Source organism: Cibotium barometz, unplaced genomic scaffold (assembly GCF_041138505.1).
Source record: "Cibotium barometz isolate CiBa-2024 unplaced genomic scaffold, ASM4113850v1 ctg370, whole genome shotgun sequence".
NCBI classification, from domain to species: Eukaryota; Viridiplantae; Streptophyta; class Polypodiopsida; order Cyatheales; family Cibotiaceae; genus Cibotium; species Cibotium barometz.
In genome coordinates, this window is record NW_028229436.1 from 1,111,888 (window position 1) to 1,137,944 (window position 26,057).

The 26,057-nt window shown below is 40.7% G+C and overlaps 1 protein-coding gene across 1 annotated transcript; it reads left to right on the forward strand.

The window, feature by feature from the left end:
- The first annotated feature begins 470 nt into the window (after positions 1-470).
- Positions 471-1,153, forward strand: LOC147602609 (uncharacterized). The gene is made up of 2 exons (XM_086797824.1): positions 471-892; positions 979-1,153. Exons 1-2 carry the CDS (start codon positions 471-473, stop codon positions 1,151-1,153), a joined length of 597 nt encoding a protein of 198 aa, XP_086653950.1.
- Positions 1,154-26,057: the final 24,904 nt, after the last annotated feature.

Consider the following 26,057-nt stretch of genomic DNA (forward strand, 5'->3'; position numbering starts at 1 on the left):
CTTGGCCCCCCTCTCTCGCTTTATGGTGAATTGTTAATCGTGTACTACTGAATAGCAAAGTTTTCTGCTTTTTCTTGCGTTTTCAGATGGCTCGTGTAAGGCATACAGCTAGACCCATTGATAATGCAGCTCCCTCATCTACTGGGAAGAAGATGGGCGTTCTGAAAGCCTCAAGATCAAGAAAATCAAGCAGTCCTTCCCGATGGTCCAAAACGCAGCCTAGACTCAGGCGTTTCGCAGAGCATTCGGCAGCCCTGCGAGAAATCAAAAAGTTTATGAAGCACCCGACAGCTGCTATTCCCAGATTGCCTTTCCAGAGGCTTGCCAGGAGAATTTGTGAGCAGAATGGAATTTTGTTTAGGTGGAAGGCATCGGCCTTGTTTTTCTTGCAAGAGGCCACAGAAGATTGGATGATCGAATTTTTTTTGGATAGTTACGTTCTTGCTGCCCACGCACACAGGGTGACAGTAATGGACAAGGATTTTTTCAGCCTAATAGCCCTTCGTTTCAGATACGATAAGTCACTTAGACCAGTTACGTTTACTGATGAACGAATGTTACAAATTTTGGATGTCCGGCCTGTACAAAAAGTGAGAATTGAAGAGGTGACCGAGGGAGGTCCAGATCATGAGCATCAGACTCGGGCAAATTTAATGACAAGCGCTCAAAGGGAACATCAAGCTGCAATGCTTGCATTGCAAACAAAAAGGGAAAATGTTCGAGCACTCCACGCCATGAATCGGGAGGCGCTGCAATTTTTGTTGCCGGAGTTCTATGTACCCTTTAATATTAGAGGGCATAGATGTTATTTCCCGATTCATGCTGAAGAAATCAACATTTTGTTTGATCCCAAAACTGAAGTCAACGACAAAGTGCTCAGATGTGTTTTAAGGTATACTCTTTTCTCTGTCCTCCCACAATTTTTCATTCTTGGCTCTTAAAGTTGATGCCTCACTCTTGATATGTTTCCTTGTGAAGTTTTGTTATTTCGCTATTGCCCGAGGATGTACAGCAACGAGTGTTCCAGATTGATTCACTGGTCTCAACACTGTTGGTAGAAGAGTCAGTTCCGTACCTCGATGTGCTGAACTGGTTTCGGGAGGTCCAGCTGGACGATGCCCGAGTATTTTTTTTGGCATATCATGAAAAGTGAGTTTGTCTCTCTCTCTCTCTCTCTCTCTCTCTCTCTCTCTCTCTCTCTCTCTCATGATGTTTATAGGAATCACCGTACACGAGTTATGTAGTGCTTCCTTTGGATTGAAACTAATAGAATTCTATTGTGCAGTTCCCATTGGAGTCTTCTACTAGTCGACGTGCAAGAAAATGTCATTTACCTTGCAAATTCGACATCTGGTGCCCATGGAAATGTTTTGCTGTAAGTAAAAATCATTAAGATACATATTATTGTTTGAGTTAGAAGTCCGGATTGATCAGGATAATGATTGGTCTCTGTTTACAGTGGAGTCAGGAAACTAATGGCAGCTTACGAGAGCCTCAGCATGGACATCGACACCCTGGATCGATCGACCATCCGTAGGGTTAGTGTCCCCAATCAAGAAGATGGCTACAGCTGTGGGTGGAGGGTTGCACTTAATGCAATGTTGCTGCTACGAAGCATTTTTCAGCTCCCTTCAGAGGATGTAAGCATTTTCAGCTCCCATACGCATTTGTGCGCCTGTTTATCTTCTTATATATTGTCATGTTGATCTTATTTATGTCTTGATGAATTGTGATGGCAGTTTCCATCAATGTCTCGCTACGTGGACCTAGACGTCCAAACGTTTAGGGAGGAAACGATTGCGAAATTGATCGAGGTCGCTGAAGTTATGCCTCCAGACGGGCCAGTGGACTTCATCCCGCCCAATCCACGAGGGGGGATAGGCCCCCCTGACCCTCTTACATGGGCTCCATACTTGGGAGAAGAGCCCTGGCTCCATCCTGAAGCCGATACCTATGGGTTCCAGCCATAAATAGTTTTTTCCTTCTTCCAACAAATGTACGTTCGTAAATATGCAGCTATACATGTATTGGAGGGAGAACATCAAATGTAAATACACTTATCATTTGAAAATCAGAGGATCAAATTTGCTACTGTGTTCCTTCACTGCTTGCTTTCTTACTTTAAGCCTTTTTTTGTGTACATAAAAATTCAATTGGGGAATTCTTGCCTTCATTACATTGTTTTAAACAATAAAGCATTACAAAAGCAATGTTCTGAATAGATAAGTTTATTGCATATGGAAAATACATTGTCACCGTATACATGGTCACATCATATATCTTCTAGTGCCTCCAATTCATGTGGGGCTGCAACATCTTTACAAATGATCTGATGCTCTCTTCTTTTACTTAGCTTCCGACCATCGAGCTTGAAGCAAAATTGATCTGGAGGATTCTGAATAGCTACTTCTAATTCCTTCCTAACATATTCGAGAGTCCAATTCTCTTCCACTTCCAATGTCAAAGATGGGTGACCCTGTCGAATCATAACTATATCTATCAAGCAAGAGTGGCTGCCATCTCTTGTATCTTGGTCCATGCTTTCCCAGTTGTTGTTGATCCATCGCCACCTTCTATAAGTAAATGACATGCACAGATGTTGCCTGGCAATATAGTATCTGATTCCAAAATATCATTAGGATAATTTTCCGAGTATAATCAAATAAGCGTTGTAACTGTTTCACAAAAATACATTTTAATGTTTTAACACTCACCGAAATGCAATGTCGGAGGTGTTCAATCGACATTCGATCAAATCATCTCCCTTTGATGATTTCACTCTCCAACCTTTGTCAAACAAATGATCAAGCCAGACTTCATCTACATCTTTGCAAACAAAAGTTGTTCTAGTTTTTCTCAATTGTTTACAATCAGAAAATAAATGAACAAAGCATGCAATTGGAACAAACAAACTTAAGTGCACATTTCTTGCACCAATGCTAGGCTTCATAGCACATTTAATATCATTAAACATTTTGGTCCTGTATGACTCTATCACTTCTGTGTCAAGCAATGGCCACTCCGGACTATCAAGTGCGGGCAACGGAATACGTTCCAACTTTCCATGTCGACTCGATTGAGTGGGCAAGGTATAAAATGAGTCATAGAAATATGTTCTACTTCTTGCGAGATCACTTGGTGCACGACCTTCATATTGAAGTTCCCCCACCTCACCATGTACGACATTCAAGAACCCCGTCAAGCATTGTGCAGGCTCCCACTCCTGAAGGTTGGATGGGTACAAATCTGTGTAAGGCAGAAAAATGTATATCAATCACCTTATTTGCTACGTTGAAATACAAAACACAAGCACTTACAATGTGGTCTGTGTCTTGGAAGTCCTTCCAATGGTCCCACGTTGATCTCTTTTTGCATGAATACATGCTGGATCAACACTTCTTTGACAGTTTTCCCTCCTGGTGCCATCTTAAAGTCAAGGATCCTTCCTTTCCAATGTTTGGCCAAGTCTTCAGATGCCTTTCCCTTCACTCGGTAGTGGCCTTGTTTTCCTGGCTGCATAGTGACCCAAGAGTACTTCCTGTATACTTGGGGAATCCATTCTTCGTTCTCGTCTTTTATGTTATACAACACAACAGATGAGATACTGCTCCTTGCTCGTTTCAGTCCACTTTCGGGTGCCATGATAGAATAACAGACGTATGAGAAAGAAGAAGTAGCAGAAAGTGGATGACTGGGCTAACCGCTTTTGTGGATCAAGGAGGGAGGATGAAATGAGGGACGGTGTGTTCTTTTTGGGCGCCAAAGATGTTTCAAGATTCAAAAGTGGAACCAAGTTGAGGGAATAACCGGGAGAATGTGTATCTATCTATTCCAAGCATTCAAGCTTCATTAGTTCTAGGGGTGGTGGAAAGAATTTTTTAGTGCTCCACGTCTAACACAGGAATGTGGAAAACATTCTTTTATTGTGTTAGTTTCTGACAAAAAAACGGTTTTAAATATTTTAAGACAAGGTGATGGTTTTTTTTAATATTTCATGAAGATAAGAGTTTCTCCACGTTTTGGGTGGGTTTGTACAGAGGTCCCACCACCGGTGAATCTCGTTCGTAGATTACATGTCACTCAATCTATGTGTCTATTATTATATTATTGTTGAAACAGCCCTCTTTTGAGTCCTTGTTGAAATGGATGTGATGTGATGTGATGTGAATCGGGAGAGATATGAATGGATGAGATGTGATGTGAAATGGATGTGATGTGAATCGGGATAGATGTGATGTGAAATGGATGAATTATAAATCGGGATAGATGTGAATGGATGAGATGTGATGTGAAATTGATGTGATGTGATGTGGATCGGGGTAGATATATGAATGGATGAGATGTGAATGAATGTAATGTGATGAGATGTGGACATGGGTAGATGCGAATGGATGAGATGTGATAAGGATAAATGTGGATAGATGTGATGAGATGGAATATGATGTGATTGGATGGGAATCAATGAAGGACGATGGGAATACATATGATTGGACGTGGATTAAGTAATGTAGATTGATGTGAAACAATGTGGAAAGACGAGAGTTCGTTATAGAAACTGTCATATGACCTGTTTTTAAATGATTGTTTTATGTCAAGAATGCTGGGGAAGCATTTTGACCATCTTGTGAATGAGGTCATGGAGACCTAAGTGATAAAGTTGCAACAGCTAACGGAGAGTCAATGGATAACGTCTCGTGTAGCAAGGTTGGTTGAGGTCTTGACTAGCCTCGGTTCGATTTAAATGGTGAGCTTCCGGTACGGTGGATGAGGGACCAAGGAAGTGGCTATGAGTGAAGCACTAGGTGGCCTGCGAGAAGGATCCTAGAGGGTGCTGACCATACCGTGCTCAGGCTCAGGGTCACCGAAGATACTCATGCATGCATCGAGGAAGAAAATGGAACAAGGAGTTAGAGTTGTTTTCTGAAACCGGGCATGGATCTGGTTGATTGACCTTGCTGGTCCTCAACGAATGAGTCCATGGCTCTTTTATATGGATCTATTGGTTGATCTTGCTGATCTTCAACAGAGTCCATCTGGATTTTTATAAGTGAATATATTTCCGGGTACTATGAGCTAGGAACTATTGAAAAGGCCCCTGGACAGGTGGTGAGCGTTCTGGTTGTTGCGAATGATGCCATAGGTACACCGATGAAGGAATGAGCATCCGGATATCCGTGGGGGCGAGGCCCCGAGTGAGAGACTCTGCCCTGCACAAGAACCCTGCACAAGAAGTGCTACTTCCGCTGCTAGCAACCCCAAATTCGTTGCACGGAGGGGGCTAGGACCTTTCAGGTGATATCAGAGAGAATTGGCTAAAGTGGAACAACCGAGAGGCCAGAAATGTCAAAAATTTATGTAGTACCAGTAAAAGATTGTAACTGTGTGATGAAATTCATACAAATTGATATTCACAAAATGAAGATTCATAAATAGGTGATTGGGTCTTCAGATGGAAGTACCACAATTGTATGGAATCCCTGACTTGCTTGAGGTCTAGACATGATGGTATTTACCTTATAATTACAAGGACTGTGACTACCCGTATATATCGAGGGTATAATTGCAGCTCTTTACTGGTAGTATATATGAGTAAATCTAAGACCTTGAAATTATAAGCAAAAAGGTTATCCAGATGACGAATTCGAATGTTGGTTGATATGATTTTAAAATTTTGGTTGAGAATTGATGAGTTGATTTGGATTCTGATTGAAAGATGATGATTCCTGAATTCTAGTTGAAAGAAGATAAGTTGGACAAAACCACAATCAAGATGAATGGGACGAATCCCAGTAGTGATGTTAATAACTAAAATGGCGATAATGACTTCAACAAATCACTATGAGATTAGTGGATTGAGATTGCTGATGTTAACACTTGACCCAATGGATCAAGTTAAGGGATGACAAATTAAAAACCTGTATAACTGAAATTCCCATGGAGGAATGTTCAAATGGAATTTCGGTCTAATGGACCATTATTGTGTTAAGGATATGAATGATATGTTGTGAATGAATTATTATCTAATAATGAGTTGTATATGTTCTTCTTGTGGAAGGGATCTTTATCCCAGGATTCTATTGGGTTTACCAGACTATAAGGAACCCCAGAATCAGTTGGATCTTAAGGGAAAGAGTTGTCAGCTCTGCGAGATGAGGACATCTCGTGTTTTTAAAGTGGGGTAGGATGTAAGATTCCTCCCTCCAACTTTTGAGGTGTAAAGGAGTAAGAACCTCCCCTTCTGTTCTTACAATTATTCCCCTCTCTTAAATAAAAGAAAGATCTTGTTTTACCTTGTTTTGACTTGGAGAGAGAAAATGTCTAGAGAGAGGTAATCCAAAATTGAGATATTTTTGGATATAAAAATCTTCCTAGTGTCCAAAACATTTTTCCCTGAAACGGAATTTTAAAAGAACTTTCCAATGTACATTTGGAATTAATTGAAAATGTGTATAAAGGACCTTAGCCTAAGAGTCAAGATTTTCAGAAATTCCTGGATTATGGTCCAATTAAGGTTCCTATGGACCAATTGGATTAATCTAAGTGTGGGGAGGAGATAAGTCTAATGAATAAAAGAAAATACCCAAAAATGAGTAAATGCCTACATAAGATGAAGAGTTGACTGAGTACAAGGTTTATTAGTTAAAAACTATGAGATATTACTAAAAAAATGAGATATTTTGGTATAATGATATATTTTTGACACCTTGGTAAGGAGGGGGGAGACTTCAAGGAGGCGCCTATTTCACACATGTGGTGGAGTTTTTAATTCAATAAAATTGTGATATTTTTATCTCTCCTCTCTCATGGATCAAACCAAATAAAAAGGGAGCCAAACTAGGTCCAAATCTTGTCCAAATTCAGCAAAACTGAACCTAGAAAATTCTAGAACCCAGTTGGACTTGGTTAGAGGCCTCCCTCACCTATAAATAGATCCTTAGTCTTTTGTAAAAAAATATGTGAACTATACCATGCCAGTATTACATTCAAATAATGATATTTTCTATTATCCCTTAAAAATCATCTACATTTTGGAGAGATTGGAGCTTCTCTCACTCTTCAACCTTCCTTGGAGCTTTCTTCTCATCATACTAACCAATTGATTGGTTGGGGGCTTCTTCTTGCTGGATAGGTGTCATCTCCAGATGGTGTCATGCTAGTGGCACACTCTTTAGCCTCTAGGCATTTTTGGGATTTATAGCATTCATTTCCATTTTTTTCTATTTACACATTTTTGGGTGGAGGAAAGGGTGGAGGAAAGGGTGGAGGAACTTTTTTAGAGATCCGTTTTGTGCCTATATATATGAGGCATTGTAGTTCATTTCTAATCAAGTTGGCTAGTGGTTCATTGATGAGTTCTTGAGTACATTGTTGATGAGTTCTTGAGTACATTGTCTCTTCTCTCATCTCTTTTTTCTCACATGGTATCAGAGCAAGGTGGTGGCGCACATAGAGCCTCCTTATCCTTCTTCCTCTCTACCTCTAGTCCTCTTCAACAACCCCGCTTTCAATGGCATTTTTTATTTTTTTGATTTTCTGCTAAACGAATGCGTTTTTGAGGATTGTGCCTGCTAGACATACTGGAATCATCGTGATCTACAACTTTGCGTAGAAGAAAGTTTTCACAAATTCCTCACCGTTTTTGAGTTATTCTTTGTAGACGGCCTGCATGCAGAATTTTTTCTTGTGTTTTTTGTAGAAGCCCTTACTCATCATCCTTGCACTCATTTAATGATGCAAAAGGCTTCAAACCAGCCCCTCACCATCCTCTACAAGTGTGTTTTTAAAGCACTTCAATCCGAGTCCTACAACTCTACTTGCGGTGAAAACATTGCCAACTAGTTTTCCCTACATGCAGTAGTGTTTTTTGGAGGCTTCTTGTGGAGAGATTTGTAGCCATTTCTTGGCTGCATTTTCATCAGAAACTTCAGCCCTCTTCATGGTATTTTGAGGTACATATACATCCTTTTTTCTACACCTTTCTACCGCAGCTGAAAATTCCACTTTGCTACACACTTTGCGTTTGCGTTTTTTGTGGACAATCAACTCCTCCATACTCCTTCTACCTAAGGCTACATTCTCAACCCTCATTTGGTGGTTTTGTACGGAGTCTATTGGTTCATATATATCGGCTGCATTTTGTGGCTGCGTTTTTGCACTATCTTTGTGCATATTTTGGAGATACTTCCTTGGTGGACAACCCATCTATTGGCTGCGTTTTTGGAGGTACGACACTTCTTCCCTTGTGTTTTCCCACCCTCCTCTCTCTATGGGATCTCGGAAGTCCTCTACTCCAAAAGACAAAGGCAAACTTGAAGATACTATGGATCCTACATCTCCTACGACGGTTGGATCGGCAACTACTACAACGGAAGTTGGTGCAATTCCTTCTTCGGTAGGTGCTTCTACTTTCTCTTTTCCGTCATATCCATTACCTTCTACAGATCCTTTCTCTCTTACTTCTTTGTCCTTTATGCCTTTCTATCCACATACTTCTATGCCCTCCATGGTATATCCCCCTACATCATCTATGCCTTTTATGGCAACTTCATCTACTATGATTCCTCCTTCTACTACTTCCACTACTATGATTCCTCCTTCTACTACTTCCACTACTACTCCTCTCCTTCTACTACTTCCACTACTATTCCTCTCCCCACTCAATCATATCAGCCCTTTAACCCATTCACTCAATCTTTGAGCCTTCCAAGTCTTTCCGATTCACAAAAGCTTACCCCAAACAACTACCACACTTGGTCCTTGTTTATGCAACTTCTTTTGGAAAGCACCGGGGTGTGGGCTATAATCACTTCTCCTCATATGGTGCCTTCTCAATATCAAACCTATATGGATGCACGGGCCAAAGCTTTACTTGTGCATGGCATGTCTACATCAGTTGTGTCTCAATTTCTTTCTACAAGGAGTATGGCTCAACAATTATGGCACGCTATACAAATGCAATATGGAAGACTTTCAACGGTTAAGATGGCTAAGTTGGAAGAAGATTTGGATAAGCTTTCTATCTTCGAATCCGACAACATAGTGGAGAAGCTTGGAGAATTCGATCGAATCAAGTGGCAACTTGAAGGGTTTGGTACATTGGTAAGAAATCCGGTCCACAAACTACTTGGTAAATTGCCTTCTTCTTTTGAATCGTTCAAAGATAACATCTTTCTTTGAGTTCCTTTCCCTTCCTTTGAAGAGACTATGGGTCTTCTTCATGATAAGTGCCTTACTCGTCTCGCAAGCAAAACAAAAAGGACTCGGCTTTTGTAAGCCAAGGCAAGGGCAAGGGCAAGGGCAAGGGCAAAGGCAAAGGCAAGGGGAATGATCAATGCAAAGGCTGTAATTCCCATGCTAAAGATTCTTTAACCAAAGACGACAAGAACAAATCAAAGGATTCTTCCAAGGAGTGCACTTTTTGTGGTCGTAGTGGCCATACGGAGGATCGTTGTTTTGCTGAGAAGGCGGAATCCAAGAAGGTAAAACCTGAACTTGAATCCAAATCTAAGGGTTCTTCTACATCAACATCTTCTCAAGACAAAGACAAAGACAAAGACAAGAAGGAAGACGGTAAAGGGTTCTTCTACATCAACATCTTCTCAAGACAAAGACAAAGACAAGAAGGAAGACGGTAAAGCCAAGGTTGCATATGTTGCTATGTCATCTACTTCTTCATGTGACACATCACTTGTGGTAATCAAAGATCTTGATACGCATACTACGGATGAGTGGATTGCCGACAGTGGTGCTACCTCTCACATGACAAATAGTTCTTCCTTTTTGGAAAACCATAAGTCTATTGGTGATGCTTCGTCTCTCCTTGTGATTGGTATTGGTGATGTTTCTTTTGGAGATGCTATCTTACATGATGTTTTGCATGTGCCTAAGATGTCTGCCAACTTATTTTCTATCTCTAAGGCTACTTCTAAAGGTCTTGGGGTTTACTTTGATGATGAAGTGATTGAAATCATTGATAGACAGTTACTTTCTTGTGTGGCACATGGTTATCAAAATGCTGGGCTTTATCATATAAGCTCTTTTACAGCAGTTGCCACCATATGTGTCTCATCTTCATCAATTATTTGCTTCTCTTAAAGCACTTGTTTCTAATGAAGATAGTGATCTATGGCATTTTCTCTTTGGCCATGTTCCTCTTGCTACTTTGTAACATCTTGTCTCACATGACATGGTTATAGGTCTACCAAAGGTTCAGAAACCACGCCATCACATTTGTTCTTCTTGTGCTCAAGGAAAGCAACATCGGGCTTCTTTTCGAGAGGAGGCTACTCATAGGGCCACACGCATACTTGAGCTTATTCATGCTGATCTTGCAGGACCTATGGTAATACAATCGCTTGGTGGATCCAAGCATTATATGCTTCTTGTGGAAGACTTCTCTCGCAAATCATGGGTTTATTTCTTACCTAAGAAGTCTGATGCTCTTTCTCATTTCAAGGTTTGGCTTGCCCAAATGGAGAATCAAGCAAGTCAAAAGGTATCTTTTCTCAGGACTGACAATGGAGGTGAGTTTACAGCATTTGAGGATTTTCTAGCTTCAAAAGGCATACAACGACAAACCACCATACCCTACACTTCTTAGCAGAATAGTGTGGTTGAAAGAAAGAATAGAATGGTGAAGGAAATGGCTTGCTCCCTCTTACATCATGCAAAGCTACCTTCCTCCTTTTGGGGTGAGGCTATAGCTACTTCAGTTTATCTTCTCAATCTCTCTATTACGAAAGCAGTGGATGGCATGACTCGAGAGGAGGCTTTCACAGGCCACAAGCCTACTGTTTCTCATTTTCATGTCTTTGGTTGTGTTGCTCATGTGCATGTGCCTTCTTCTAAGAGGAGGACTCTTAATGCTAAGTCGAAACCTATGATATTCATAGGATATGCTTCTCACTCCAAAGGGTTCCATTTTTGGGATCCTTCTTGTGAGGATATTGTTCTTTCATGTGATGCCATCTTTGTTGGTCTTGTTTTTGGTCTTGATGAGTTACCACCTTCTACATCTCTCTCAGATCCATTTCCATCTCTTGAGCTTGAGCCTCTCTCATTCCCTATAGTCTCATCCTCATCTACACCATTAGTTCCTACTTCATCCCCTCCATCCATTTCGATTGCGACACCTACTACTTCATTGGATTCTACACGGACTTCTGGTCCTACTTCATCCCCTCCATCCATTTCGATTGCGACACCTACTACTTCATTGGATTCTACACGGACTTCTGGTCCTCCAAAATGGGTTTGCTCTCTACTTTAGGATTCAGGTATATCACTTTCAGATGCTCAAAAATCTACTACACGTGTCTTACGTACACGCCCTTCAGTAAATATTGCCTTGATGTCTCATATTGGTGATGTGTTTGAGCCTGAAATGGTTAAGGAAGCTCTTTCCTTACCACATTGGTGTGAAGCAATGCAAGCAGAGATTTCTTCTATTGAATCTAATAACACATTCCACGACCTTCACATAAAAAGGTCATTGGTGTTAAGTGGATTTTCAAAGTCAAGTTTCATTCTGATGGTACTCTTGATAAGTACAAGGCACGACTTGTTGCTAAAGGTTATGCTCAAAAAGAAGGTGAAGACTTTGATGAAACTTTTGCTCCTACTGCCAGATATTCTACTATTCATGTTGTTTTTGCTCTTGCTGCACACTATGCCTGGCCTATATATCAAATGGATGTTAGATCTGCCTTCTTGAATGAAGATTTAGAGGAGGAAGTTTATGTGGCACAACCTGAAGGTTTTATTGCACAGGGTCATGTACATAATGTGTATTTATTATAGAAAGCTCTTTATGGTCTTAAGCAAGCTCCTCGAGCTTGGTATCAGAAGATTGACAGTTTTCTCCTTTCTCTACATTTTGAGAGGAATCATGTAGATCCTAATCTTTATGTGCTTATTGTGGATGATGATATATGCATTCTTGTGCTTTATGTGGATGATTTGACACTCACTCGCTCTAATTTGGACCTACTCAAATGGGTTCAAACTCAACTCACAACATCATTTGCCATGACTGATCTTGGACGACTCCACTATTTTCTTGGTTTAGAAGTGTGACAATTTGCTTCTGGCATCTTTCTTTGTCAAAAGAAGTATACTTTAAGGTTGCTTGAGAAATATGTCATGCATGATTGTGCATCACTCACTTGTCCCATGGATCCTAATTCAAAATTATCCAAAGATGATGATTCCCCTGAGGTTGATTCTACAGAGTATCACCAACTTATTGGTTCTCTACTTTATTTGGTTAACACTCGGCCAGATCTCTCCTATGCTATGAGTATTCTCAGCCAATTCTCTTCACAGCCTCGTCGATCTCATTGGCACGCAGCTTTGAGGGTTCTTCAATATCTTCATGGAACTCTTGAGTATGGCATTTCTTATGCAGGTGGAGATACACTTATTGGTTACTCAGATTCTGATTGGGCAAGGTGTATTGATACTAAGCGTTCCATGTCAGGCTATTGTTTTATGCTTTGGTAAAGGACTTGTTTCTTGGAAATGTCAAAAGTAGCGAATTACTTCTTCTTCATCGACAAAAGCAGAGTACAAGTCATATCTTGATGCCACTTCTAAAGCACTTTGGCTTCAGCAAATTCTGAATCACCTTGGATGTTCATCTACTCCGACACTCATCTACTCAGATTCATAGAGTGCTATTGCTTTAGCCAAAAATCTAGTTATTCAAGGACGATCCAAACACATTGATGTTCATTTTTATTTTGTTTGTGATTGGATTTCTGAAGGTCGCATTCAGCTTGAGTATTTTCCTACCAAAGATAATGTTGCTGATTTGTTTACTAAGCCTCTTCCTCGACCTACCTTGGATTATCTTCTTCAGCGCGTTGGCATTGGTCCTCCCATCTGGACTGAAGAGGAGGTGTTGGATAGGTGTCATCTCCAGATGGTGTCACGCTAGTGGCACACTCTTTAGCCTCTAGGCATTTTTGGGATTTATAGCATTCATTTCCATTTTTTCCTATTTACACATTTTTGGGATTTATAGCATTCATTTTTATTTTTTCCTATTTACACATTTTTGGGTGGAGGAAAGGGTGGAGGAACTTTTCTAGAGATCCGTTCATCTTGTGCCTATATATATGAGGCATTGTAGTTCATTTCTAATCAAGTTGGCTAGTGGTTCATTGATGAGTTCTTGAGTACATTGTCTCTTCTCTCATCTCTTCTTTCTCACACTTCTAAGATAGAGAAGCAAGCAAAAACAAGAGGTAAAGTGTAATTTTATGGTTTTTCTCTACTATTCTCAATGTTTTCACTTCTCAACCCCTCTCAAGCTTGAGAAGTTTCTAAATTAAGTGTTTATAATGAAAATCAAGCTTTTCTTAAGAGTTGTCATGAATAATTAAGAAAAGTTTACATGTATGCTTAATTAGGATGCTTTTTATGTTTATCTCTCTCCCCCCAAAAGAATGGTCATTCCTATGACCAATTCTCTATTCAAATGATGCTTCTTATTGATAAAATCTCAATTCACAAATCAAATTCTAGGCTTGTGAAGCCAGAGGTTAAGAAAGGGCTTTTTATACTTTTATGCTTCTAAAATTATGATAATGTTATGATTTAAATCCATAAATTGGGTTTAAGTTTAGAAGATAGTTATACTATCATAATTGTATTACTAAGTTTATTCTTTTCAAGAATATTAAAAATTATCAGTCTCTATGATGGCATAATTTTAAAGAACTTGATACATAATTCATTCTTATGCATAACATAAAAAGAGGACTTCGTACAATATTCTAGGATTGGTCATCCTATGCTAAAAGAATGATTTTCATCACATTCAATGGAAAATTAATTTTTAAGGTTTATGCATAATTAAATAATTAAGAGAGAAAATTATGGTAATTTTATTTAAATGATAAAAGAGAAATTTCCATGACATTTGAAATTCAATCATTTAAATGGAAAAAGTGAAATTCTTAACATATTAAAATTAATGGATATTTTATTTTAGATAAATTCATTTTATGCATCAGAAATATTTAAATGATAAAAGAGGAATTCCCATGACATTTGGAATTCAATCATTTAAATAGTAAAAGTGGAATTCTTGGCATATTGAATTAAAGGATATTTCTATTAAAGAAAAGAGAAATTTTAGATAAATTTATTTTATGATAAAAGAGGAATTCTCATGACATTTGAATGTAATCATTTAAACACAAAAAGAGAAATTTCCATGATAATTGAGATCCAAGAAATTAAATGGAAAAAAGAGAAAATTTTAGCATAATTCAAATTATGAGTATTTATCAAAAGTAAAATTTTGAGCATTATTGGATTATATAGGTAGAATTGATTTTTGTAAATCCCATGAATTATTTTATTCAAAAGAAAAGCTACTAAATGGGAATAAGATGTAAATGGGATGCGATAGAATGTGAATAGATGTGATATGATGTAAATGGGATGCGATAGGATGGGAATGGATGTGATAAGATGTAAATGGGATGCGATAGGATGTGAATGGATGTGATAAGATGTAAATGGGATGTGATAGGATGTGAATGGATGTGATAAGATATAAATGGGATGCGATAGGATGTGAATGGATGTGATAAGATGTAAATGGGTTGCGATAGGATGGGAATGGATGTGATAAGATGTAAATGGGATGTGTTAAGATATAAATGGGAATGGATGCGATAGGATGTGATTAGATGTAAATGGGATGCGATAGGATGGGAATGGATGTGATAAGATGTAAATGGGATGTGATAAGATATAAATGGGATGCGATAGGATGTGAATGGATGTGATAAGATGTGAATGGGATGTGATAAGATGTGAATGGGATGTGATAGGATGCGGTGTGATGTAAATGAATGTGGATGAGATGTGAAGTAAATGAATGTGGATGTGAATGATGAGATGAGAAAGGGATGTGAGGTTATGTGAATGGATGAGATGTAAAGTAAATGGATGTGGATGTGTATGTGAAAGAATGTGATGTGATGTAAATGAATGTGGATATGAATGATGAGATGTGATGTAAATGAATGTGGATATGAATGATGAGATGAGAATGAGATGTGAGGTTATGTGAAAGAATGAGGTGTAAAGTAGATTGATATGGATGTGTACGTGAAAAAATGTGATGTGAATGAATGTGGATGTGAATGATGTGATGAGAATGAGATGTGAGGTTATGTGAAAGGATGTGATGTGAATGAATGGATGGATGTGAATAGTCATGCATGTGAATGACTGGATGGATGTGGATGAATGATCTGGGATGTGTATGAATGAGATATGATCTGGATAGATGTGGATGTGATGTAATGTGGGATAGAATGTATGTGATGGGATGGTGATGAGAATGAATATGATGGATATGAATGGATGTGATGTGAATGGATGTCATATAAATGAATGTCATGAATGTGAATAGATGTGATGTGATGGATGTGAATGGATGTGAGGTGATGTGATGTGATGTGAATCAGGATAGATGTAAATGGATGAGATGTGATGTGAAATGGATGTGATGTGAATCCGGATAGATGTGAATGAATGAGATGTGATGTGAATCGGGATAGATGTGAATGAATGACATGTGATGTGAAATGGATGTGATGTGAATCGGGAGAGAGGTGAATGGATGAGATGTGATGTGAATCGGGATAGATGTGAATGGATGAGATGTGATGTGAAATTGATGTGATGTGATGTGGATCGGGGTAGATATGAATGGATGAGATGTGAATGAATGTAATGTGATGAGATGTGGACATGGGTAGATATGAATGGATGAGATGTGAATGAATGTAATGTGATGAGATGTGGACATGGGTAGATGCGAATGGATGAGATGTGATAAGGATAAATGTGGATAGATGTGATGAGATGGAATATGATGTGATTGGATGGGAATATGATGTGATTGGATGGGAATATGATGTGATTGGATAGGAATATGATATGATTGGCGGGAATATGATATGATTGGCGAGAATATGATGTGATTGGATAGGAATGGATGAAGGACGATGGAAATATGAGGTGATTGGATGGGAATGGTGGATGAAGGACGATGGGAATACATATGATTGGACGTGGATTAAGAAATGTAGATTGATGTGAAACAATGTGGAAAGACGAGAGTTCGTTATAGAAACTGTATTTATGACCTGTTTTTTAAATGACTGTTCGTTATAGAAACTGTATTTATGACCTGTTTTTTAAATGACTGTTCGTTATAGAAACTGTATTTATGACTGTTTTAAATGACTGTTCGTTATAGAAACTGTATTTATGACTTGTTTTTAAATGACTGTTTTATGTCAAGAATGCTGGAGAAGCATTTTGACCATCTTGTGAATGAGGTCGTGGAGACCTAAGTGATAAAGTTGCAACAGCTAACGGAGAGTCAATGGAGGATGTCTCGTGTAGCAAGGTCGGCCGAGGTCTTGACCAGCCTTGGTTCGATTTAAATGGTGAACTTCTGGTACAATGGATGAGGGACCAAGGAAGCGGCTATGAGTGAAGCGCTAGGTGGCCTGCGAAGGATCCTAGAGGGTGGTGACCATAGGGTGCTCGGGCTGTGGGTCGTCGAAGATACCCACATGTGCGTCGAGGAAGAAAATGGAACAAGGAGTTAGAGTTGTTTTCTGAAACCGGGCATGGATCTGGGCATGGATCTGGTTGATTGACCTTGCTGGTCCTCAACGGACGAGTCCATGGCTCTTTTATATGGATCTGTTGGTTGATATTGCTGATCTTCAACAGAGAGTCCATTTGGATTTTTATAAGTGAATATATTTCTGGGTACTATGAGCTAGGAACTATTGAAAAGGCCCTTGAGTGGACAGGTGGTGAGCGTTGTGGTTGCCCAATGATGCCATAGGTACACCGATAAAGGAATGATTAGAAATTACAATTTAACCGGATATTTTGGAAGATTTTGATCAGTGATACTATGGTTTCATTAAAAGATTGTTTTAAAGACAGCTGAATCTGTGAAAAAAGCAATTTCATATTGGGTGTGTAAGTGGTGTGACTATCTTGAAGTTTGCATGAAGCACCGTCTAGGGGGCCTAGGAATTCTTTTCCCTAGTACCCGGACAAAACATAACCAAATTCCTAAATGGATCCTATCACTACAGTTGTTGGGTGGTTGGCTAACCCATGGGACACTGGATGGGGTTAGGCTGCTGGACTGATGGATCCCTAAAATGAGACTCAATTCTGTTATGGTACGATAGATGAATTAAATCTCGGACAGTCCTTGTTCTATGGAAAAGAATCGACTGTGCCTCTTGATGAGGAAAAAAGCGTTGGTCTCTATGATCCAAGTGCAAGTCTTTTTCCTTATCTGACCATGTGACTTACGGGTTTGGTCGGATCAATTGGTTAGTGATGACCTTGACTACGTTAGAATAAAAATATCCTGGAGGAATCGCCCGTGCTTTCTGGGCAAGGGAAGTTTTTCCGGGTTCGGTTTTGGAAGAATCGAGGGATTAGTCTCTTGTTCGGATATCCGTGGGTGAGGCCCCGAGTGAGAGACTCTGCCCTATGCAAGAAGTGCTACTTTCACTGCTAGCAACCCCGAATTCATTGCGCAGAGGGGGCTGGGATCTTTCAGCTAGTATCAGAGCGAATTGGCTAAAGTGGAACAACCAAAAAGCCGAAAATGTCAAAAATTTATGTAGTACCAATAAAAGATTGTAATTGTGTGATGAAATTCATAGTGATACCTCCAATAGAGTCCAAATTTCAAATAGCAGGAAAAAAAAGGCACCTGGGAAAGAGTGGCAATATGCAATTAACGTTGGTGATCGATTCATAGATTGGGAGTGTAAGCTATGCCATGCAGTAAAATCAGGTGGGGCGCCTCGACTAAGAGAACACTTTTTAGGCGGACAGAAGAAAAAGTCATGTACCCACCCCTCTGCACCTGTAGTGGCCAAACGCATAAGAGAAGAAATTCAAAAGAAAGATTCAAGAAAACATGACACTCCTACCGTTAATGTATCAAGGTAGCAAGAACACTGTTGTTCTAATCAGCAAACTCCTGCTACATCGCCTACTTGTACCCCGAACGGCAATGTGCAACCAGAAAGTAATCTACCCAGTGCATCTTCCTGACCCAAGCGAAACTTTGACGTAGGAAATATACCCATGCGTCAACCTTCATTTGCAAGAAAGCCTACGTCAAGGTCGACTCGATGATGCACAACTCGTCCTTGCTGAAGCGATTTACTTTTCTGGGAGTGCTATGATGATGGTGGACAGTGAGCATTGGAAGAGAGCATGGAAGAAAATTGGTGAGTTTGGACCAGGGTTTTCACCGCCTACGTACCATGCTATGCGAAATGATCTATTAGAGAAATGTTATGCGCAAGTAAAAGAACGTGTACAAAGAATAATTCTTAGCAATATAGAGTTTTCTGGATGTAGTATAGTAAGTGATGGATGGTCTAATGTACAAAGAAAACCATTAATTAATATAATGGTTATTTCACCTAGAGGTGAGACTTTCATCCGTGCCGTGGATTCAGCTGGTTCAATCAAAACTGGGGCTTACATTGCTCAAGTCATTAGCTCTGTGAGATAGAGGAAGTGGGTGCCAAAAATGTAGTCCAAGTCATCATGGACAATGCAAAAAATTACAAAAATGCATCCGAAATCCTACAGCGACAATATCCACATGTTTTTCCGGTGCTTCCAGCGGAGACTAGGTTTTGCACTCACTTTTACACTTTTGAGTCTCTTCTTAGAAATAAAGATGCAGTTTGCCAAACATTTACATGCATGGCATTTCATGACTGGGAGAACACTCAACTTGAAAAAGTGAAAGAGAAAATCAAAGTCTTGAAGGCAGCGCTTACGAGAAGAAGTTGGTGGAACAGTGTGATGGATGCATACCATGTAATGATGCCTGTTATGTATGCCGTACGAAGTCTTGATCAAAGAGCGCCTAATCTCGAGAAAGCATGGATGCAATGGTGGACTGTCTAGCGGAGTTTGGAGTGTCCTGAGAAATTAGAGCATTCAGTGGTGGTTGAGAAGCAATGGCGTGTACCATTCTCCAGTAGACAAAGAAAAGTTCTATTGAAGTACTTTCATGCTAGATGGATTGGAGCGCATTCACCACTACACAGTGCTACTTACATGTTAGATCCTGAATATTGGAATATGGATTTGATGTCCAACGTTGAGGTGGTGCAAGATTTTTATAAAGTGGTAAACACTTTCTATAATACTGTTGATGATCATGTAAAGTGCATAAAGGAGATGACCTCATTTCGATTGAAAGAGGGTTTATTTTCCAACTCCCTTGTTCAACAAATGGCTAAAGAGCAACTTGCATGGAAGTGGTGGATGATGAATGGTGGTGAGCATTATGCTTTATTGCGCAACCTTGCGATGAAGGTTCTAAGTCAGTGCTCTTCAAACTCAGGCTCAGAAAGAAACTGGAGCATGTACAAATATATTCACAGTACTATTCGCAATCAACTTCTTGCAGATCGAGCAGATAAACTTGTTTACATGTATTGCAATGAAAAGATCTTGCGAGACATTGAAAGCGAAGAGTATGAAGAAGATATGCCCAGATGGATGTACAATTGTGATGATGTAGTAGACGAGAACTTTGATGATGGACGCACGTTGTGCACCACCCTTGAGATAGAAGACAATTTAGACATTGACTTAGATGAGCTTAATTTAGCAGACGAGAGAGTAAACGATGAAAGAATTTTGGAGCAAGATACTGACATAGAGGAAGAAGTCATTTCATTAATTTCATAAAAAGTACTTGTACAAATGATCGTATTTGGAGAAATTATCAATACAAAAGTAGGATTTGTCTTTCTTAGCTTTCATCTTGAAATAAATTACGAATTGCACTCGGAGTTACATCTAAAGGTCTTGGTGGTTTATATTCGCTAGCCATGCCGAACATTGTATAAATACCTTGATTTATTGGGACACTGCACAATGCACATGTGGAAGTATTTTGCATTTGCCTCACTAAACATATTAAGTGGTAGTAGTGTCCACAGGGGGTAGTATATCTCCACCCATCGAATACTTTGTAATATACAGGACATTGGGGGGTGGAGAAACTAGTAGCCTCAGCAGAAACTCCCACAAGATCAGGATGTATCAAAAAATGAGAGATGTGGCTTCCTTGGCGCACAGGAGCAATACGTGAAGAGATGCTCTATACATCTTGCCTGATCTTTGTGAGCTGCTCTTGAATCCCTCTATTGGCCGGGGGAGGAGTTGACGCTTGAGATAATCGCTCAACTTCTTTCTCCTTCTCTGCTAGCTGTGCCCCTAAGCTTTCTTTGACCTTGTTTAACTCCAATCCAGCGCCCTCTACCATGAGAGCAAGTTCTTCCCTTGTGAATGTCACTGTCTCTTCACGTATGTCGTGGGTGTTGACAGTGGCCTCTCTGGAGGCGAAGTCCACTCGAGTCCACCCCCAGGTGTCTCACGCCCACACTCTCTCCCGGACACCTACACCACCCAGGTGTCACCTCCCCGCACCCGGACGTCCACCCTCCAGCACCTATAAAAGGACCCTCCCAGGCCCCTTCTCCAGACAAGCCCCCAGCAAGGCCCTACGCGCAAGCCCTCCCTCAACCTCTAGGACATGTCCTACACTCTTCTCCCCCCCGTGTGAATAGACTTAAAGTGTGCTTCTCCTCCAACCCTTGCCTTACTCTTCCCTAGGCCTCCCTAGACGTACACTCTTCTCAAGAGCTCTCCAAGTTAAGGACACCCTCTCAATTCCCCCCTCCCATATGCGGCAACTTAAACTTAGGCTAAGAGGTCGTTCCTACCCATAAGCCCAACAAGCTTTTCCTACCCCAAACGGACTCCGTTTTCAAATCCGTTTGAACCAGTAGAATTCTCTCTTTTCTCTCCACGCTCCCAACCTCTTATACTCACCCCGTTTTCTCTCTATCCTCTTAAAACTCTAGTACTCCTATGGCGCCGAAACGCCGCCGAATTGAAGAACCATGCGCTGCCCAAGGAGGGAATGAAGCAAATCGCGTCCTTGCAATCGACTTCGCCCTTCTTGAAGCGAATAGGCACGAAAACGATAACCAGGTTGGTCATTTAACAAGTTTAAGTAAAATTCTCTCTTATGAAGCGCTTAATGCAAAGATTTGAAATAATAGGAAAGGGACTAAGGTTAAACCCCTAGTATAGATGGCCTAAAGTACCTTATGGTTACTCTTAAGTAAAGTTATAAGAAAATAATCTTGCTTTTGAATCATTGTCTTTCCGAAACAATGGTTTTTGTTAATGTGTGAATTCATTGAATAAAGGCTATGTCTCTTTTTATTGGATACACTACTGGTTTATTGCTAACATGTAGGTACAGCTTCTCCCCCCCTTAGCTAACTCCGTGCTTGCCTGTGTAGCTGGGCGGAGGATATAGCGAGGCCGGGAGTCGGCCCAGGGTAATCCCCTCCTATGCCACTGGGAATTGGATTTCACCACCAGGGTGATGTATATATGCTGCCTAGTTCTGTGGGTCCAGGCTGGTGCGGTGACTTAACCCCCACCTCATGAGGAGACGTCCCCTCCGAAGGGCGAGAGGGTTGGTACAAGCGGCAGTACCTAAGGGGGTGACAGGATAGCTTGGCCCTCATCGGCTGGCTAACGATGAGGGGAGACGGTCCGTGAGGTTTACCCAGCTGGTTGAGGCTGGAAGATCGAATTCTAGATCATCGGTGTGGTTGTGGTTGTGGTTGTGATTGGATTGTGGTTATGGTTATGGTTATGGTTTGGACATGAAGTTTGGATTGGAATATCGGCCCGGTTTGAGGGTCTTTGTAAATATTTTTCACTGTAAGTATGTTTGTTGATTTCAATGTTGTGCTAAGGAAGATTTCTTTTAAGGAATCAAGTGTAATTAATTAACAAAGGAATTTATTTTTAAGTGTTTCACAGTGTGGTAGGACTTAATTAGAAAACAATTGAACGGGTGAGTGTGTGGAAAGCGGGAGAATGGATGCCCTGACGGTACCATTCTAAGGATGGGTGGACCCGATCAGTCGGGTAGCTTTACGATACTTAGGGAATAGTAGAGTCACGAACAAGACTTGTTTTAGGGGACCGAGCCAACGGCCGTGCCTCATGAAATACGGGGGAAAAAGGCATTGGCTTCCTTGAACCAAGTGTCGGTCTTGTTCCATCTCCACGCACACTTCGTGCTGGGGATTAGAATTTCCTTTAGGATGACTACGCTTCCCCTGTGAGATAGAGCTAGGTCCGTCCGTTTGCTTGTAACCTCATATTTCTATGAGATCGAGGTGTCGTCAAACAGGAGACTTAACCGCCTATCAAAAGGATTCCCCCGCCCTACGGGTCGAGGTCCTTACACGTGGTATCAGAGCAAGTTTAGACTTGGGAGATTTCATATTGTATTCTCTTGTTGCTCTAGGAATTCTTGTTAAACTAATCTAGTTACGGCTGGACGCAAGAGGACGAGATGGATCCCTATTCTCGCTTCCTGGTATTCCAATGCATGTTCATGACTGCTTGTCGCTCTTCCGAATTTGAGTTTCGTGACACTATGATGCACATTGTAGACAAGCTAACCCTTCCTCTTTACACTCGCATCGAAAGGGGATGGAACAGAGCTGAGTATTGGCATCGTCGATCTACCTATTTCATCATTCTCGAGCTGAGCACGTCGGCAATCTCACCAACGACTTGAGGCGGATCCGATATGCCGAGATGTTGCGGATGGTTCGCCTGTTCTGGTTTATTGGCACTCCTCGTAACACCTATGTCACTATCGATGGGAATCGCATGTTGCAGAATCGATGGGTTTATGATAGGGTGACTCAAGTTGTATCCCCTGATAGAGTAGCCGTTACCCGTCTTTCTAGACGAGGTTTACTTCCCCTACCAGAGACTTATCGAGTTCTTGAAACCATGGGAGAACCCCCCTACTTTTTCAATGCTACCACCACAGATCTTTATTAGGTTCCCTAGAGGACTACCATGTAAATAAATAAGATTGGATTTAGTCCAATCCTTGTAAATGGCCGCATCGACGAACTTCTTGACAGACTTTATGGATCCAAAGTTTTCTCCAAGATGGATTTAAGGTCTGGCTACTATCAAATTAGGATCAAGAAATCAGATATCTCCAAAACCGCTTTCAATACCCGCTATGGCCACTATGAATTTACAGTCATGCCATTCGGATTAACCAATGCTCCCGCCACCTTCAACCGCCTAATGCAGGATATCTTCCGACCCTACTTGGATGAATTTGTCCTTGTCTTCTTTGATGACATCTTGGTCTATTCTCAGTCAAAAAAGGAACATGATGAGCATGTACGCAAAGTATTGCAAATACTGCGCGAACATAAGCTCTATGCCAAGAAAAGCAAATGTACCTTCTTCACTTCCCAAATTGAATATCTAGGGTTCATTGTCTCCTCAAAGGGCATCTCAGTAGACCCTGCCAAAGTCAAGGATATATTGGAATGGCCACCCCCTAGGACAGTCAAAGAAATCCGTGGGTTTCTAGGCATCACAGGATGGTATAGGATCTTCATCAAGGATTATGCCAAGATAGCCGCACCCTTAACTGATCTCCTCAAGATATGGTTACCAATCCACCAAATCAGTTTTAGCCAACTTAAGACTATCCTCACCTCAGCACTAGTTCTGAAGCTCCCTGACTTCACCAAAGAGTTTGAGGTTGTCACACTGATGCTAGTGGCCTTGCAATTCAAGAAGGAAGGCCTGTGGCTTACACTTCTCGTAAGCTTAAATCCTATGAAGTCAATTATGCCACCCATGATTTGGAACTCCTTACAGTTGTTCATTGTTTCAAGTTATGGAGACACTATCTCCTAGGCCGTAAGTTTCTGCTTGTACACCAGAGTTTAAAGTGGATCTTCACCCATCCCAATCTCAACATGAGGCAAAGGAGGTGGATTGAGATTCTGCAAGAGTTTGATTTTGATATCAAATTTCGTCCTGGAAAGGATAATGTTGTGGCAGATGCCCTTAGTCGCAAATCCTTCCTAAGTGCAATCTCTATGCCCAATAACCCCATCCTAGAGAAGGTAAAGTAGGTTTCACTTCATGACCCTGATTACCAAAAGCTAGTAAGCCTAGTTCACAAGGAGGCACCCACAGAAAAGGAAAATATATTGATCAAGGGATACACCCTCGATGATGAATGCCTCTACTTCATGCATAGGTTATGTATTCCCAAGGATCTTGCACTGAAGAAGATGATCTTGTATGAAGCTCATGATAGCCTCGTGTAGCAGGACACCCAGGTTATGCAAAAACCTTGAATGCCTTAAGGAGAAGTTACTTTTGGCCTGGAATGAAGAGAGATATCCTTCAATACATCAGACAATGCCTTTCATGTCAAAGGATTAAAGCTGAAAGAATCAAAATGCCCGGGAAACTCCAACCTCTGGACATTCAGATGAAGTGGGAATGTATCAGTATGGATTTTGTCACAAGTCTTCCCACAACACAAGGAGGATATGATTCTATTTTAGTAGTTGTGGATATGCTTACCAAAGTGACCCATATTATCCCAGTAAAGAAGACATTTAAATCTTCTGATATTGCCCGCCTTTTCATCAAGGAAATCTTTAGGCTTCATGGATTGCCAAAAAGAATAGTCAGTGAAGACCGGGACTCTGACTTCACTTCAAAGTTCTGGACATCATTATTCCAGGCTATTGGAACACAACTTTGTTTCAGTACAGCTTACCACCCAGAAACAGATGGTCAAACTAAGAGAGTTAATTAGGTTATAGAAGACACCCTAAGAGCCTATTGTGGGCGTGAACCAAAGAAGTGGATTCAGTATCTCCCTCTAGTGGAATTCTCTTACAATACATCCTATCACCAAAGCATAGGGATGTCACCATTCAAAGCTCTTTATGGCCAGGAATGTTTGTCTCCCTTAAATTTCTCTGACCCCACACTAAAGGTTGAAGCCTCCAGGATAATGCTTGAAGAAATGGAAGAACAAACCAAAGCTATTCGTAAGGATATTAAAGCCGCCCAGGATCGACAGAAGCATTATGCTGATACCAAAAGATCTGAAAGAATCTTTCAGTAAGGAGACAAAGTTTTTCTTCGAGTGCGGCCAAAGAGTTCTTTATCTCTTGGAAAATTTAGGAAGCTGAGTCCAAGGTATTGTGGGCCTTATGAAGTCATCAAATTTTTGGGAAAACATGCCTACAAACTTCGCCTCCCAAACCACCTCAAAATCCATGATGTATTCCATGTAAGCTTACTAAAGCCATATGTGCCTCATCTTGATCATGTTCTTGATGATGAACAAATTGTAATGCCAACTCAAGGAGTCCTTGAAATGAGACCAAATAGAATCATGGACTCTAGAGAAAGAGTGCTTCGCAATAGAATCCTTAGGGAACATTTAGTGGAATGGAAAGATTACCCTGAGGAGGATGCCACTTGGGAGGAAGAGTCAACCCTCCAAAAGAATTACCCAGAGTTCGTGCCGAGATGAGGACATCTCGAGTTCTTTTAGTAGGGAAGGATGTAACATACCCATTGTAAATAACAATGTACTTGCTTCAGAGTTGAAAAAGATGTAACATACCCATTGTAAATAACAATGTACTTGCTTCAGAGTTGAAAAATATAACTTAGTTTGTCATTTTTACGATAAAAAAACTTCTATTTTTGGAAAATGAGCCATTTTTGCTTAGAAATTTGTAATTTTGAATCCAAATTTGGAATCTACGCGTAATTTTACGCTTAAAATAGGTTTTTCTGAACTAAAAACGGGTACCCGGAATGGGTTTAATTAAGCTTTTAAGCCTTTAATCTGCGAACTTCCGACCTAAAATAGTAACTATCCAGGCGTCTAATCAACGAACGGAACACGCCCCCATGGTCACGGGGCAAGGCCCCGGACATTTCCGTCAAAAAAAAATTTTGACCCCTTGGGACGACGGGGGCGGGCGACCGGCGTGGGCCCCACCCACGGGCGCCGCCGTGAAAAAAACCGACAATCCACCCGGGACACCCAAGCG

Excerpts from the sequence above, each read along its gene's own strand:
- LOC147602609 (XM_086797824.1), top strand. The coding sequence starts at position 471 with ATGGACAAGGATTTTTTCAGCCTAATAGCCCTTCGTTTCAGATACGAT. Across the intron at positions 893-978 it reads GTGCTCAGATGTGTTTTAAG|TTTTGTTATTTCGCTATTGC; the intron begins GTATACTCTTTT and ends TTCCTTGTGAAG.